This window comes from Rattus norvegicus, chromosome 15 (genome assembly GCF_021556685.1).
Source record: "Rattus norvegicus strain SHRSP/BbbUtx chromosome 15, alternate assembly SHRSP_T2T, whole genome shotgun sequence".
Taxonomy (NCBI): domain Eukaryota; kingdom Metazoa; phylum Chordata; class Mammalia; order Rodentia; family Muridae; genus Rattus; species Rattus norvegicus.
In genome coordinates, this window is record NC_141548.1 from 21,295,841 (window position 1) to 21,312,906 (window position 17,066).

General features: G+C 43.1%; 1 protein-coding gene across 1 annotated transcript; it reads left to right on the forward strand.

The window, feature by feature from the left end:
- The first annotated feature begins 2,133 nt into the window (after positions 1-2,133).
- On the forward strand, positions 2,134-9,615 carry LOC148000876 (uncharacterized). Its single transcript, XM_087587182.1, has 5 exons — positions 2,134-2,332; positions 3,070-3,232; positions 4,388-4,519; positions 5,177-5,353; positions 9,017-9,615. Exons 1-5 carry the CDS (start codon positions 2,182-2,184, stop codon positions 9,099-9,101), a joined length of 708 nt encoding a protein of 235 aa, XP_087443308.1. The 5' UTR covers positions 2,134-2,181; the 3' UTR covers positions 9,102-9,615.
- Positions 9,616-17,066: the final 7,451 nt, after the last annotated feature.

Sequence of the window (17,066 nt, forward strand, 5' to 3'; positions counted from 1 at the left end):
TAATTCAGCGTCTGTATGTCTGTGATTAGGCTGCATGGTTTTCTACATTTCTCAAGGATATGTGTTCCTTCTTCTGTGCACTGTCTTTGAACGTGCTGTCAGTTTTCAGGTGTCCTGTGCACCCCCTTTCAGTGCTTTAAGGAAACACCTGCTCCCTGAGAAGTTCTTCAGACAGGTTTGCTCTGCTGGGGACATCTTAGCACTGCAGGAGCCCATTGCTACTGAGAATCTCCATTTACATTAAACCATTCAGGCTTGTCTCCCTCTAGTGGACAAGGAGCAAAGTGCACCCAGCCAACTGCTGTGCATGAGGTCTGTGACAGGGATTTAATACTTTACTGATCAACCAGTGAGGATCCCTGCCCAGTGGACTGTAACTGGACATGGCTATCGTCAGAGCAGTTTATCAGCATTTCATGTAAAACAAACAGGAACTCTAAGCTCTTGGATAAGCCTAGGAAATTTTGTTTAGGTAATATTAAGACCTACTTTGGAAAATCTACACTTGCATAGCTAGAGATTGAAATATTGATGCCAATTCTTTGCTCATAGAAACAATATCAGATGCTTTTCTTTTACATAAAAAACATCATTCTTTGAAAACCTTATAAAATTACATTTATGGATTCATCTGGCGCTTTATTAAATTCTCTAGCAAATACCATAGCACACCTTCTGACAGTAGGACACAAAAGGTACACCTACTCAGACAAGAAGAAAGATTCTTCTTTACATTAAACATAGAAACACAAGTTAAACCAAAACCAAGAACTTTTTTCAACTGTGTCATACTCTCAATTTATTTTTCCTTCATTCCTAGTTTGGCTTTTTGAGTTTTGCCATATTTACGTACATACATACATACATACATACATACATACATACACACATACATGAATACATACACACACCCACATACATACATACATACATACATACATACATACATACATACATACGTTAAGTTAATACTATCTCTGAGGCTTCAGGCAAACCAGAGTCAGTGTCATCCAGGGAGGGCTTGTAGCCACAAGGGACCACTACTGACCATTACCTCATCCCAAATGAGGTTGGTCCTCTTTTTGGGATGGATGCCCTTAAAGCTCTGCTCACCACTGCTACCAGCAAGGGAGAGCTCTTGGCCAGGCAGTGGCTTCCTGCGGGGAAGGCCTGTGACAGGCTCCTGCAAGCACACTACCACCGCCTCCTCCATGCCTTGGTCAGCAGCTTCCACAGCTGGTTGATGAGATGTTCTGGGTTTTCCCACTCCAGGGCACACAGCTCGGCCTCCAGCAAGGCCCTGGTCTGGCACAGCACCATCGAGGGGTTGCTGTCAGAAGCCAGCAGGTTGCCCAGGTAGAACTCCAGTTCTAGCTCCCTGTACACCATGATGTGCTACAGCTTCTCTGCTTCTTCCTGCTCATTCTTGGCCAGCAGCACCTCTGCATTCTGCCCCTCCATGGCTCTCGCTTGCGTTTCAGTTCCCTCATTTTTGGGGATTTTAACTTTTAAGAATGGACAGAAAGTTTACAGTTCTTGTTTGCCCTATACCTGAGCACCTATGTTTTCAGGAAACAGGAGTTTTCATTGCACAAAATGGGATTGTAAGACAGGGATTTCAGGAAAAAACATGGGTGAATACATTGAAACCATGCCCCCTCCCAAGGCACAGTCCATGAAACAATGTACTCCAACTTGCATACATTAAAGGTGTAGGAACAAATATTGGCCTCCTGGGAACAGTAAAAACTGTGGAAATTGGACTATATGTGACATCCATGGACCCTGGGGTATACATTTCAGGGAGAAGAATCTCCCTCACCCAGGGTCTTTAGATTTTTGGCTGTTAACAAAGATGTTCTATCCAAATCAAGGCTTTAACCAACTCTCCCTGTCCTCAGAACTGAGCTGTAATGAAGCAGTGAGAACTTTGAAGTTGTGGAAGGAGAGTGTGCGAATGGGTGTTCCCTAGCTCAAAAGTGAGTCCTTGGAAAAGCCACTGCAGAACCTGGTCAGTCTGGGTAGAGGTAGTTAGCAAGTAAGCTATGGCATTTCCCAGTGATATCACCGGTGGTGTCTTCCCTCGAAATTCTCTTGTATCCAGGAGACACTAGAATGTTCTGTGATGTCACCAGTGTTGTGGTGACACCAACTGCCTGAGCCATTTCCCTTCATTTCCTAATGGGTTCCCGAGGAGGCATGTTCTCCAGGATCCTCAGTCTCTTTCGGAGGGACAATCATATCTATGCAGAGACAAGACCAAGGCAGAGGGAGGCCAGCCTTCTATCACGTTGGAGAACAAGACGAATGGAAAGGTCCTTGAGGAGGTCAAGTGAGTACTGGGCAGGGCAAGGGGAGCTTCCTGGAGGAGGTTGGCTTGAGCTGGTCCTTCCAGGAGTATGACGTATGATTTAGAGCCTCAGTCTTCCTAAATGGCTGACCCAGACTCAACAATTTCTGATCATTAGTTTGACAGAGAACCAAGACCTGTTATATGTCAAGGGCTTTCCTTGGATCTCTTTAGTGTCATAGGCAGTGTCAAAGAATACCAGGATGAGCCTCTGTAAGAATAACAAAGTGTCTCTCAGGATAGGCTGTGGAAGCACTTCCTCTCAGCAGTGTCCTGTAGATTATGTGGGTCATTGATGCCAAGAGGGATACTCTCCTGGTCATATATCAAGGTCTCAGTTACTTTGTCCTTGAACACACGTGACTAGGGATTCAAGATGTTAAGCAGTTTGGACTCAAGGACTTACCGGCCTCACATCAGACATTAGCTGAGAAGGTCCTCCAATTCTTCTTGTTTAGGCCAGCTTTAGAATTTGAGTGCAGAAGAATGGCTGTAGGAGGTGTGGTCTATATCTATGATGGCATATGTCACCATATGTCTATGATGGTGGGGAACAGGGACTGAGCTGAGTTCAGCTTAAAGATAGCTTTCTTGCTCCATCAGGGAGTCACTGTATCTGTAGACTGTTCATCCTCAGACTTCTGTTTTAGAGTAAGCATAGTTTTTCTTGACACTATGTCCACATATATGCCTGTTTACTGGTGTTTATCTACCTACAGAGTCTGATCAGAAAGCATCATCCCAACCCTCCACGACACCTGTTGAAGAGGAGAGAATGAAGCGTTTGGAGAACCTCAAAATTGCTCTCCACAAGGTGCAGAAGGAGAGAGATGAACTCAGGAGAATCCTGGCCGATTACCCTGGAAAGAATTTAAATGACAGGTAGTCACAGTGCAAGTTCTGTTAAATCCACATTTCCTCACATCACAGTAGGCTACAACTCCAGGGTGTCCTCATGGTCAAAATCACTTTCCTGATTGCATCAGAATGTGAAGATCAGATGGGAATGAGAGGGTGGCACAGGCTATTTTGATTCCTACAAACGTAAATCATAGCCTGTGGCCTGAATTACAGTCTGGGAATGAGGGTAGTAGTGTGTGAGCTCTCATTGTGTGGTTTAAGTAGCCTGGACAGGTGTTGGGTTGTGGGAATTTCTAGGTGCTCTGATTATGAGCAATCATTGTTGCAATTGACGTGGAGGTGCTTTGGGTTCAATAGGTCCTGTGAAGAGCTGGAGGGGCCTAATCCCTCTTGCTGCCTCACAGTGTGTGACTGGACTGTCAACAGGGTATCATTGTTGTTCTCTGATTTTATTCATTGTATTTTGAGATAATGCCACATTCTTGTATTTATTTGGCATTCTAATTGTATGAAAGAGAGAGAGAGAGAGAGAGAGAGAGAGAGAGAGAGAGAGAGTGTTTTGTGTGAGTTTGTGTGTGTGTATGCATGTGTGAGTGCGTTTGTGTGTATAACTTAAGATCTGGGTATTCTGTGTTCTGATTTGGCCTGAGAATTATCCTGTGTCAATTTCCATGGCATGATAATGATGTGGGTGAGAGCCTCACTTTGAACAGTACAACATTTCACATCTGCTCAGGTGGACACACATGGGAATCTCCTGGTGTGTGCTATAAATTCTTTTCCCTGTAAATACTGTCCATGTTCCTTTGGGTTTTCATGTAGCAATAGATTCTATGATTGAGAATTGTTACTTAAGAACAGGAGAATAGTCTTCATGGGTTTAAGTTGGAGCCTGGATGGTGGCACAGGACGCTCGAAAGTTCTTGGCAAGCTAGTCTATTCCTTCAAACCCTCTCAGGGAGCTCAAGCAAATCAGCTCCCTGCTTTTGTTTCCTGGCACTGCTGTCCCTGTGTTCATAATAATAAACTGAATAAATACCAAATGCACCCAGTACCAAGGAGTAAGGGCGTGGCATGTCCTAGGCTGGGGTAGTTCAGGATTCAGTCTGAATTCATGTAATTCTTGAATCCTTCATTCATAATGTTATTTGATCCTTGGACCACGCCCTGCCACAGGAACAAGTTTGAGTCCGAGATGCTCATGATGCAGCACGAGGAAGTGATGACCGACATGAAGAAAATGAGCGAGCAGATCAATACCGCTTTGGTCAAATGTAAAAACCTTACACTGGAAAATGACTGGTACTGGTGAGTAACTTACAAGGTTGTGACCCCAGCACTAGGCACAGCATGTGTCAGCCCATTCTTATCTTTGAAGTAAAGTGAGGATCAGGCTTTATAGTGTTTGAAGCAGACCAGGAAGCCTGTCTCTAAGGAAGGCTCTAGGATTTTTACCGCTTGTAGATAGTTTGAACAAATGGAAAGAGACTGTGAGATTCATCAGTCATTGTCCTTCCCAAATAGGGATCCTGTACATAGAAAATGTGTGCACAATGATGGAGTCATCAATCAATCCTGATGCTCTGGGGCTCTGACAGGACACACACACACACACACACACACACACACACACACACACACACACACACACAGGACACATAGAAAGATTGGCCTCCAAGGGACATTCTAATAAAATGGACATATAAGCACACATAACGATTAAGTCCACTTCTAGGAAAAACTTGAATCAATGGTGTCAGGTTTTTGAGAAGTGCCCTGAGTCTTCTGGAATGTTGCTCTTTTCTCCATTTGACCTGTCTCTAGGTTATGCTCCATGGCTACTGTGGACGTGGACTATAATCTGGGGCTCTCTTCTGATCAGGACCCTAGAAGGAGGAATGGACTTGGAGAAGTGGAGGAAGTTGGAGCCTGGCTGGGATTCACCATTTTTTCTTTGTGTCTCAGCCGCAGCTTCTGCCCCCTCCTAACTGAGTGTTTTGAGCTGAAGAACAATGCCCAGAGAGCATGGAATGAGTACAAAGGGCTTCTAAGGGATCAGATTGCACTGGAAGAATCCATTAAGGAAACAACAAGGTTCTGTGGGGAAGCCAGTATGAAAATCCGTGTAACAAGCAGCCTCAGGTAGGATGAATGAAGCATCAAGGGCAGGTTTTCCTGATATCTAAGCAGAAACCAAGTCAAACCAATTTAACCTTCTCCAACTTATCCAGACACTCTCCTAGGTCTCATCCAGTTGTTCATTTCTTTGCCCATTTACAAAACTTTCTGTGATTCTAGCTTCATGCAAGAAACTGGAGGATTGACAACCAAATCCTCCTGCTCAACTAGAAAATGCATTTCCTTAAGTGGGATCTGTTGATCACACATTGCACACTTACATGCTAGAGGGATGCCATGTGGTAGCCGTCTTTGTAGTGCCCAGAACTGATTAGAGTTCAGTTCACTTGCTGAAAGAATGGTTATCATTGTCAATTATGATGGGGCTTGTGGACTTTCTCTCCTTTTCCCTGTACAATGAAAATGGTCCCTTCTGCCTTTCCAAATGGTGGTTTTAGTGACGGAGCTTGAGAAGCGGTTTGTCAGTCCTGTTCTAGTGTTTTAGTGTTCTTTCCTGTGGCTTCTGTCCTGGAGCTGACTGGATGAACAGGGATGTAAGAAAGACTTCTCTCAGGGTGAGGGTTTGTGTGAGATATGTGAGGGTTAGAGGGAAATTTTTCTCCAACTCTCTCAACCTCGTGTGCCCAAGAAGTGCATTCCCTACACAGGTTTACTCTATAAGGGATGGAGAGCAGTGTCTACGCTCTCACTGACACATTTCCTTTGCCTAATCTGTATTCAACAACTGTGCTTCCAGAAGGATGGCCTCCTCATTCTTTTCTGCTTCTCACTTATGATTTCTGTCCTCTCTCTCTCTCTCTCTCTCTCTCTCTCTCTCTCTCTCTCTCTCTCTCTCTCTCCCTCCCTCCCTCCCTCCTTCCCTCCCTCCCCCTCTCCATTTCTCTCTGACTCTGTGTGTGTGTGTATGTGTGTGTGTGTGTGTTTGTGTCATTGGGCACAGATGTGCGAACATGGTTATGGCTATGGTACATATGTTACATTGGGAGTTGCTTGTTTTAAGTGTTTGCGCTATGGGTGCTTACATATAGAAGTGTGTGTATATGTGTGTTCGTGCATATGTGTGTGTGTGTGTGAACTCATCAAGTTTCTGAACACAGACACATATTTATATATATTGTATTAGTCTATATGTACACACATAGAAGCATGTAAAAGTATATATATATACATATATATACATATATATATAAAGAGAGAGAGAATGAGAGAGAGAGAGAGAGAGAGAGAGAGAGAGAGAGAGAGGAAGAGGAAACACAATTTTTCCAATTAGTTTTTTTAAACTGTTCTTAATGGGGTTTTGATTACTATTGAAATTATTACAGTGGGAAAACTATTCATCAACATTGACATTACTTGGAGAAATCTCAGGAATAGGGTACAGGGATTTGAGGAGAGGCTGCTGTGTGAAATCCATGTACCTGAGTGTGGAAAGTGCTGACTCAGGGCTCTTCTGCCTCCTTTGCTCTGGGTGTGCAGTAACACTGGAAGGTCACGTGCTTGTTGTGTCTTCTCAACATCCTGGTTATGTTAATCGTTACCTGCCACCACTTTCTTTCTAGATCGGCCTAAACTTGATTGAATATACATTGGCTTTGGAGTTTGCTCTGGAAATTGTTAATTGAAAGATTAATTTGCTTAGAGTTGAATCTGCAGGCAGAAGATGTCCAGGAGTTATGCTGAGGTGGAATCACATCTTTGCCTCAGACAGAACCTTAGACTCAAAATAGTCCACAGCACTCACCCTGTGTTGGGTTGTGGCACTCTTAACTATTGTTATTCAAAATCATTTGATCTGAGTGAAAATCATCTGTAAGGTGGGTTTAGAAAGTGATGACCCTCAGACATTGCTGGAGGTGTCAAATGGGTAGCCCTGTGAGAAGCCATGCACAACTCTTGTGAAAGTTCAACCTTTGACACAGCGATTCCAGAACAAGAAGTAGGTGTCAGCAGAGAAACTGTGGCACATTAGTGTTGTAGTGGTTCACCTCAGAGCAGCCATGAAGCAAAACTATCCAGAAGTCCACCAGTCAGAAAGTGAAAAGGTACAATGTTGTCCAGCCCTTCCATGGACTGTGGCTGAGTTTGATTATACCTGCCAGCATTTGACTTTGAATCAGTCAGCCTTATCTCACTCGAATTATATCTGATAGCATCCCATTACAAGTTTTACCTTGGATTGTGGTTGTGGAGATTTCCTAGCTGTTTGTGCTGGTAGTTTGTTTCCCCTGTCAGGTACTGTATCCTAAAGGGACCTCATATTGAAAAATGCAGCTCACTTTGCATGCACTGGGAAACAGTGAGCAGAGGACAGAAGAGCCTCACCTGCCCCCACCCAGTGCTCTGTTGCCTGAAATCAGCCTCCTGTGCACAGCCTTGTGCCCTTGCTAAGCAGTCTTGGCTAACAGGCCTAGATGTCACATTTCTAATTTCTGATTTTCAGGGGAATACACTTTATTGGCTGAGCTGTCTTTAGCCTATGCTCACCGTGTACTTACCCCATTCCAGGTTTTTTTTTTTTATGCCACAATAGTAGACTGGGTGATCTCTTCTATTACCATTAACTGGGAAACTAAGCACATTCTGCAAAATACTCTGCTTGTATGTGTGAACAAATATATTTGGGTGAGTTCAAAGGTGTGTATGTCTGTCTGTCTGTCTGTCTGTCTGTCTGTCTGTCTGTCTCTGTATACATGCCTGTCTCCATGGACAATATAATCTTCTAATGACCAGGATGAGGAGAGAATGTAGGAAAGTCTGTAGGACGCCCTGAATCAGAACAAACTGTTCACTGAGCAAAAGGCCTTGTCTGAGAAGATGCGGCATCATTTCGGTGTCACTGAGATGATTTGAAAGCACAGGATGAGAGGACCCAAGTAGATTCCCTGTACTTATGAACTGTCTTATTGGGTGTGTGACTTTCATCATAGTTATCAGCATCTGTCAGCTAGGAGCAGCTCAGAATATTATTCCTGTCCATTTTAAAAGAAATTCCATCCATGAAGGGTATGTGATCCATAGAGATTCTGGCTATGGTGTACTGATCCCTCCAGTCTGAGCTCTCTTGTATTATCTGAGCCCAGTGCCTTTAAGTCTCCCCACAAAGAGTTTTTTGATACCCATAAACAAAGGAGTGGTATAGTTTATTTTCTGCATGAGTATCTCCTTTAGAGTTCAATGCCTACCCTTGGCAAGATTTCCATGCAGCATATTCTTGCCAAATATAATATCACTTCAGTGTGCATGTACTTCTTGAGATATTGTTTCTGTGGGTCTTTGCAGATATTGAGGTTGTAAGTGGACCCCAGGCATATTCCTGCACTGGAGGAATAATGATAGTCTTCATTTCAGTGATGGCCAGGCCTCCAAGGCCTTCCTATTGTTTTCTAGGTTGTTCACATGTCTCCTCATGTGACATTGAGACGCTGCTACATGATTTTAAAATATAATATATATGGACGATTGGAATTATCTGCTGTTCACTGTTCAATTTTTAGCAGTTTTAAAAGCTGGGAAAATATGCAGGCCTGTGGGGTCTCTTACCCTTCTCTCTTGGGCATGAGAAAATGACCTCAGATGAAAGATCATCCTGGATTATCCTGCTGAATTGTGCGCTATGTATGGGAGAAGTGACATGGCAGGTCCTCACCAGGCCTTTTCCACCCCTAGGTCTGAACACTCCAGCAGACGCTTGCCCATGGCCCAGACCAGGACTACAGCTCTCAGAGACAGACCTGTCCACCAGGAGCACTGAGGGTGCAAAGATTGATAACACCTCCCGCATCTCAGTCCTTGTAACCTTTCCAATCTTGGGCTGAATTTGAAAGACCTTGAGATGTGGCATGGAACACGCCTCACGTTTAACCCTTTGACGACTTGTCCATCAACAACCAACCACCCTGAATGAGGCGTCTACATTCCTCTTGAAGAGATTTTACCATCTTACCTGCCGTTCTGCTGTGTTTGCAAGGCCAGCAACAGGCTGGAGTTATATGTTGAAAAATCAGCAGGAATTGAATGCTGACTAATTTACTTGTTCTATTTGGTTTTTAGTTTGAAGTTTGGTTGTTTTATGCATTTGGTTTTATTTGTTTAAGTTTGAAGTTTTGTTATTCATTTGTTAACTTTAGTGTACTTAATTAATATTAATTAATTAATATTCCTAAGGCTATATACATTGAACTCATTGACTCCCCAATTTAAAATGTTCTTGAATAAATTAATGTTTGTCTATAAATAAAAATGTGACCTTTAACCCTTCACTCACAAGACCGTCCTGAGTCGTGTGTGGTTCTTCCTCCTGTAACAGCACAAGTGTAAGGCAACAGTGGTTTTCTGCAAGTCTCATGCAGCGTAGGCTTCATCATCAGTTCACAGCCAGCCAGAGCTGCACAGGAAATTGTGCTCTTGATGTAGACGGTGTGTCATGCTCTGTGGAACCCACCTTCATGATGAAAAATATCCTTGCTTTATCCCTGTGCTCACAAATTTAGCTTCCTTTATAATGACAAACAAAGGAGAAACACAGAAGTATTTCTCTAATACATTAGAGGAAATAAAACAATTCAGTATGGGAATGTAAAATGTTCAGGACACACAGAGTTTGATGCCTATGGATTCCTTGAAATATAGCATCAACTATGACTGCACATTTAATGAATTCCACCAATTGTAGAGGAATGAACATTTTTAATATTTTTGTTGTTGGTTTGTTTGTTGTTATTGATAATGATGTTTTGCTGAGTTCATTTTGATATATATCATAGCTTCTTTTGGGTGGAGGTCTTACAGTTTTGAATTATTTCTTTTTTTGCAATTTGTAGTGGATATTTTTATCTATATTTCAAATATTCTGTCCCTTTCCAGTTTCATCCCATAAAATCCCTATTCTCTCCCCAGAATGCCTACCTCTATGTGGGTGCTACCCCACATGCCTGTTGTCTCCCTCCCACCTCCCCATATTCGTTTTCATGCAATTCTGCCAGGGGCCAGCAGAGGGCAGTGGATTTCACTGGGATGTGATGTGACAGAAAATTGTTAATTGCCCCTTAGGTCCTCTGGGATTCAAATTCTCAAACAGATGAGCCATGTCTCCAGTCCCTGTCCTGGACTTTTGTAATGAATTCTATTATTTACAACTTGTCTGCCAATTCTGTGAGTTCATTGAGAGAGCATTTTCTAATTTGTCATTAATGATTTTTTTAAATGGCCATTTACAGAAATTGTTAAACATTATTTCCCTGTGCACATTCACTAATGGGCTTATATTTGAAACAGATTTGAAAAACTAAAACACTATATTTAAAAAAACGTAATTCAAATGGGCTATATACATAAGCATAATACAGTTGAAGAAACTTAAATGACTTAGAAACTCATATTAAATATTTATCATCCTTGGACACTACAGAAATGCCAATCAAAATTATTCTGAGATATTTTTTCATACCTTTCATAACTTAGTTCAGTAACACATAAGAGAATTCCCTCCTACTGGGTATGGAGCAAGGGGAACATTGAGAGTCTCCTCTAGATTTGCAATGCAAATTTCTGTAGCAACTTTGGAAACCAGAATGCAGTTTCTTCAGGAAGGTGGTAATGGGTAAACCTCAAGATACAACACCAAGACCTATATCCTAATGTTGACTCATCCTAGTATAGACACCCTTTCTCCACCATGTTCAGTGAAGCTCTCTTATAATATTCAGAATTTGGAAATATTCAAGTGGTCCCTTACGAGATGAGTGCATAAAGAAAGCATGGTGCATTTCCAGACAGGATTGCTGATCAATAACTACAAAAGGAAAAAGGAAAGCATGTAATTTTCAGGACAATGAATGGGTCTTGTAAAATCATCCTGGATGAGGTGATCCAGATCAATGAGGACCAATGGGATACATATTCACTGTAATCTGAATGTTAATTGTTCGACCTGTGTAACTGTATGATCAGTTTAGTGTAAGGGTCAAGGGACGTGGGCCAGACTGTCCCCATTTCGGTGTTGTTTGCCTTAATCATACAGTCGTATGCCTTTCTGAAAGAGAAATGTATTCATTTTTATTTATATTGGTTAATTGTTCTTTGGCTGACTTTTGTCTGTGGTCCCTCTGCATGCAGTTCTCTCGGTGGCCAGGAGAGGGCAGGAGATATCCTGTTATAGATGATGGGTAAGAGCCCTATAGGTCCTCTGAGTGAGCAGCATATTTTGCATTGGATTCTGTTGTTTATGGTCCTGAGTTTGCCTCTCCCCAACTGGTTGTCTCTGGTGTTAATTGTCATGAGTGTCTCTGACTGGATCCAGCCTCATTGGAGGAATATAGAGCTCTGTGAGCTGGGTGACAGCTGGTCTCCTGGGAGTCAGGTAGTACTGTCTCTGTTTAGGGTGGGCCTCCTGGGTCTCTGGTTTGAGCAGGCCTCCAGGGTCCCTGGAAGTACAAACCCACAGGCCTCATAGAATTTTGAGAGAGTCTGTACTGTTATTTTCTAGCTTCCCTTCCCATTTCCTACATCTTCAATAGAGCACAGAGTTGACAACTATGAATTATATTTCCTAGGTGCCTCTCAAACCAAGAGTTTACATGTGACTAAGTTTTGTTCAGAAACATATGAACGGAGTCTATAGGCAAAATGTCTGCCGTTTTCTTCATGATGTTTACCCTCCGTAGTACTGAGGATCAAATTCCCATATTCTTAAAGTTAGTTGATTTATTCAATATCAAGAATGTATGTGTAAAGTATCAATATCCGGTGTTCATAATTGTCTTATTTTGGCTCCCAAAAAGCTGCACTTCCAGACGTGAGCGTCCCTGAGGGCTCCGAGTTGCCATTGCCAATGTTTGGACAGAAAGACAGAAGGACAGGGCAAGGGATTGGGAGGGAGTGGAGGATGAAGGGAATCACCATGATCCAGACTTAGAAGGGTCAGAGTAAGAGCTACAGGAGAGAAAGCAGCCTACAATGTAGGTGGAAGGGAATAGGACCCTATTGGGGAGTGGGGTGTTTCCCAGAAGGTAACAGGCAGCAAAGATAAAACATAGATATAAAAGGTGTTAAACCTGGGATGCTGGGTGGAAGGGAGATGTATGGTAGCTGTCAGGAGGATTAGAAATGTCCAGACATTGATTGTGTGTGTGCCTGTGTGTGTGTGTTTCATTCTCAAAATCAGAGAACTCTTGGGCAGGTGCCATGACTGCACTAAGGAGCCAAAGCTGTTTAATTAATTCACTGCCACAGTCTGGTACATTGAGGTCCCATGTTAGGGAGGTATTAACCTGGACACGGGGTACACAGCCCAGTCAGCCAATGCACAGTTTATTCAGTTTCAACTTCTTTTAAAGACAAAGCAGGATAAAAGTTGCCCACTGTTTCTAGTTCTCTCCAGAAGCTGTTTCCCTAGCCATAGCATATCTTGAATCTTAGTGACCCCAACCTCCTTGCAGACTGAGAAACATGTCAGCCGTCCAACTCTTAGACGTGTTAGAGGTGCTGCTGTCTAATTAAGCTATAAAGAAAGTTACTTTCTCGTGAGAAAATGACCATGAAGTCCACATCCTCAGGTTTGCAGCTTCCTTGGCAGACAGAGCACCAGGATCCTCTGCTTGAGGAAGTTGCCTCCTCTGTATCTCAGTGTGGTGAGAGTGAGCGAACCATCCTAGGGTGTCCTGCTGCTGGCAAGCTAGGAGCAGTCGCCTCATGACACTTCTCTACAGTACAGTAAAATAGTGTCAACCCCAAACCCTAGAGAATGGCTCAGCAGACAGAGGGACCTGTGGCCCCGAATAGCCAGAGAAATGCTGCCCTCTGTGGATTGGCTGCCTAATTTTGGGCTATCACAGGCAAGGGAAAAGTCTCAATATTTGCAGCCAATCCAGTCTTTTCCAATAGCTTTGCCTGTGCCGTAATTAACTTAAGAACACTTAACAATTTTAGTATTTGTAATTTATTCCACATTTCAGGTACATAATTCAGACTGTGCCTAAAACAGGAAAAGTGAAAGGAGGTAAATTCTTAGTAATCTCAGATGTAAGAATCAGGGACTTATAGAATTATACAACCCTTGTTGTGTAGCTAAACCTTCAAGAAGTTCCTCTTCAACCTTGAGTGTGACCAAGCAAGACTAAGCCAAAAAGCCACATTCTGGTTCATTTTATACTAGACTCAAGGACAGTCATATGCAATACACACATCATTCACAGACATTTTATGTCCTATCCTGCTCAAATGGAAAGCCATGGAGCCAAAAAACTCAGATGATAAACTTCAGTCCAAACAAAAGAAACCAATTAAAATAACAACAAAAATAAACCTGGTTTGGTGGCACAAACCTTTGCTGGGGAGACAGAGACTCCATGTCCTCCCTAGCCAGCCAGCCCAGCTGACCTGTCCTATTCCAAGTCAATGAAAACTCCCGTTTTATAAAAATGGTGGACAGCACCTGAAGAGTAACAACCAAGGTTGTCCTCTGGCCTGCACACACGCAAGCTCACACATGCAGAGCCACAGGACCACACGAGCCTGTAAAAGGTTTTTCATGAGCCAGGAAGATAGCTCAATGGGGAAAGGCTCTTGTGTGGCCTAGCCTGACGTAATCAGTTCAATACCTGGGACCTACACAGAAACCTGACTCCTATCAGATGGCCCTGACCTTCATGCTTTGAGGTTTGGTCTGTTGCTCTGTAATGGAATGATAACTGCAGGCCTCCACGGCCTGATTGTCCCAGAGACAAGAGAGTCTACATGTTTACCCAAGTGATACTATGTAAACTTGTGTCACCAAATCTTTTCTGGTAGGTGAATAAAGATGCCAACAGTCAACAGCTGGGCACAGGCAGGGTTTAGCCTCCCAGGACTTCCCGCATCAGAAAAGAACCACAAGTGGGAAAGAAGGTGAAGGGAGGAGGAAGCCACCATGGGTCAGGTGGGTTGGCTAATTGGAGTTAAGAGAAGCCCAGACGAAACACAGCAAATTATACAGTGGGATTATTAGCTGGGAAACAGACATAACAGCCAGAGGATCCATATCTGCCCAGGTCTTTTGCTGATTAAGGCTTAATGTAAGCATAAAGCTTTTGGGTGTCTTTTACCTGGGAACTAAGTGGTCAGAGGCAGGGGAGAAACCCCAGGTTGGGATTAAATAATTTCTACAACATGTATACACACAATTACTGCCCCCCCCCACAAATAATAAATGTAACTTTTGAAATGGGGATAAGGAATTTGTCATCAACCATGAGGATCCAAGTTCTATCACTAAAACCCATGTGGTAGGAGGAGGACCCCCTCACTCATTGTCCTCTGACCTCCATATATGCACAATAACACATATAGACATATGCGCACAGAATACGACAATGGATTAATTAATGGATTACTTAATTAAAGGTTTTTCAAATCATCTGTTCTTGGCCACTGCTCACTTCTGTCTTTTGTTTACCATAACAGGATTTTTTGAGAACTTGATGCAGACATATGCACTTGGACCAGAATTATTGTTAATGTTGTCATTCATTCTACCCTCCACTGAGCCAAGCTTCCTGGGTAAGCCATCCCCAAACAGGACTTGCCAGCACCATTTCCACATCTAGATACCAGGATAAAGAGTCCCACTTTTAAATCCCCTGCCTGTGAGTTCAGAGCATTCCAGGGGTATCTGAAAAGATCTTCCCAGTACAGGCCCAACACCTCTGAGACTTTCTCATGCTCTCCCCACCCCAGCTTTAGTCCCCTGATGGTGGCCTGGGCCCTTGAAAATGAAAGAAGTAAAAAGTTCTTGAGAAGCTGTGGCTCTTTGTTTAGCTTCTGGTACTTGCTGTCTTTGATGGAAAGCTAGATTATAGGAAAAGGATTTTGCACATGAATTTGGGATCATAGAATTCACATCCAACAAACTGGGAGACTGGGCTCAGAGCTGGAGAGGGGAGACTCAGGTGGAACTGAGAACTGTGCAAAGCTGCATCCCATTTCCCTTTGCCACTGCAAGAGCGGGAGAGACCCATTTCACAGTTGTGCTGTGTTGTGCTGTACTAGGCTTGGTAATGAGAAAGCACAGGGCCTCCCTTTGTAGCTTCAGACTCCAGCCTCTGCTGTCTCAGTTCCCCAAGCATCAGGAGGGCAGGTGTGGGCTGCCACAGCGCTAGCAGGAACAGGAAGATTTCTGTGTTCTGTTCTCTTCTTCATGGGCTGAGGCTGAGCCTGGAGTCTCCATGTCAGTAAGCATCCTTCAAGGCTGTTCCTCTGCAGCTCTGAAACCTTTTGTTGTTTTTGTTTTTGTTTTTTATGTAAACCAAGCTTATTTTTCCTTTTATGTAGTGTTTATGTAGCACTATAGCTAGGTAAACAATGTGAATTAGTATAACTCATCTCAAAAGCCAGAGTTTTGTTTTCGTTGTTTTAATTTTTTAATGAGTCGTTAAAAAGATGCATCCTATTCTAACAGGATAAATATTTTTAACCATTTCACTTTGAGTTAATGATGGCTCACAAATGAGCAACTCTCCTCATTGAGGAAAACAAAAAGCTGTTGTGGACAAGGGACAGCTCACACACACAAACAAAAAGAGCTGTGTAAAAATCACTAACTGTTCCCATATTAAACCTTGACCCCTGGGGAGATGCCCTGGGAGGTTCACTGTCAGAATATTCAAGTCCTGGGGGTCCCTCTAGAGGAACGACTTAAAAACCTTCAAAACTTCATTTGAAAATAACAAGAAAAATCTGACTTTAGCTAAGCTATAAAATTTTAAGGCTCAGAGGTAGCATTTGAACTTTTTTAGTTGGAAACCTCTCTGGAAGGTGTCTTGCTCTAAAGCACCCATGAAATGGGCGCAGCCACTGTCTTTGCTACTGTTCCAGTCCTTTCTGCACAGCAACACAGGGACTATCCTCTCCAGTTTCTGAACTGCAGTCAGCTGTGAGCATTGCTCCAGTGTGGGACAGCTAGCTCTCCTCCAGTCCTTAGGGAGAGCATTCTTAACATTTGAATGCCTGTAGCATAGCTCACCTTTTGCCCTTCTTTGTTCCTTTTGTGGAGTGGAGGTGTCAGATTCTTCAGAAGTGTTGGGCAGCAAACCATCAAAGGAATTCATGAGGCTGTGGAACCTCTCAGGTTGTAAGACAATCAGAGTTCTTGACCTTTACATCCTTTCCAGCTCCAGGGGACTCCCAGACCACCAGAGCTTTAAGGTCTGGAGGCAAGATGGAGGTGTGTTAGTGGGAGTGGATTTTGAGGCGGCAAAGGCGCCCACCATTCCCAGGTAGCATTTGTTTCTTCTACTTCTTCATCAACACTGGAACTCTCAGCTGTTCATCCCACATCTTCTTGCTCTAAAACTATGAAATTGAAAGTCCCCAATTAAATATGTTGTTCTATATGTCACCTGGGTCACCTGTTTAGTCCTTCTCAGTTTTAGCATTCTGTTAATAGGAATAACAACAGAAACCAAGCTTTTTGAATTTTGTAGATTCTTTGTCAGGGCATGGTAAGACATGCTACCTTCTATGTGATGATTTTCTAGACTAAAGTGATTTCTAAATCTTGCTTTTCTCAAGACTGGATTGGTCACCTTGTCAATAACAGATGGCGCCTACTGATTCTTTTTACTAAGTCAGGTAATTTTGAAGGGCAAGAAAAGGACGCCCCAAACACCCAACTGCAATTAGCTGTGAACTTAGCTTTGCTGCACCTGGAGGCCATTCTGGGAAGAGAAAGCATCCATTCCAG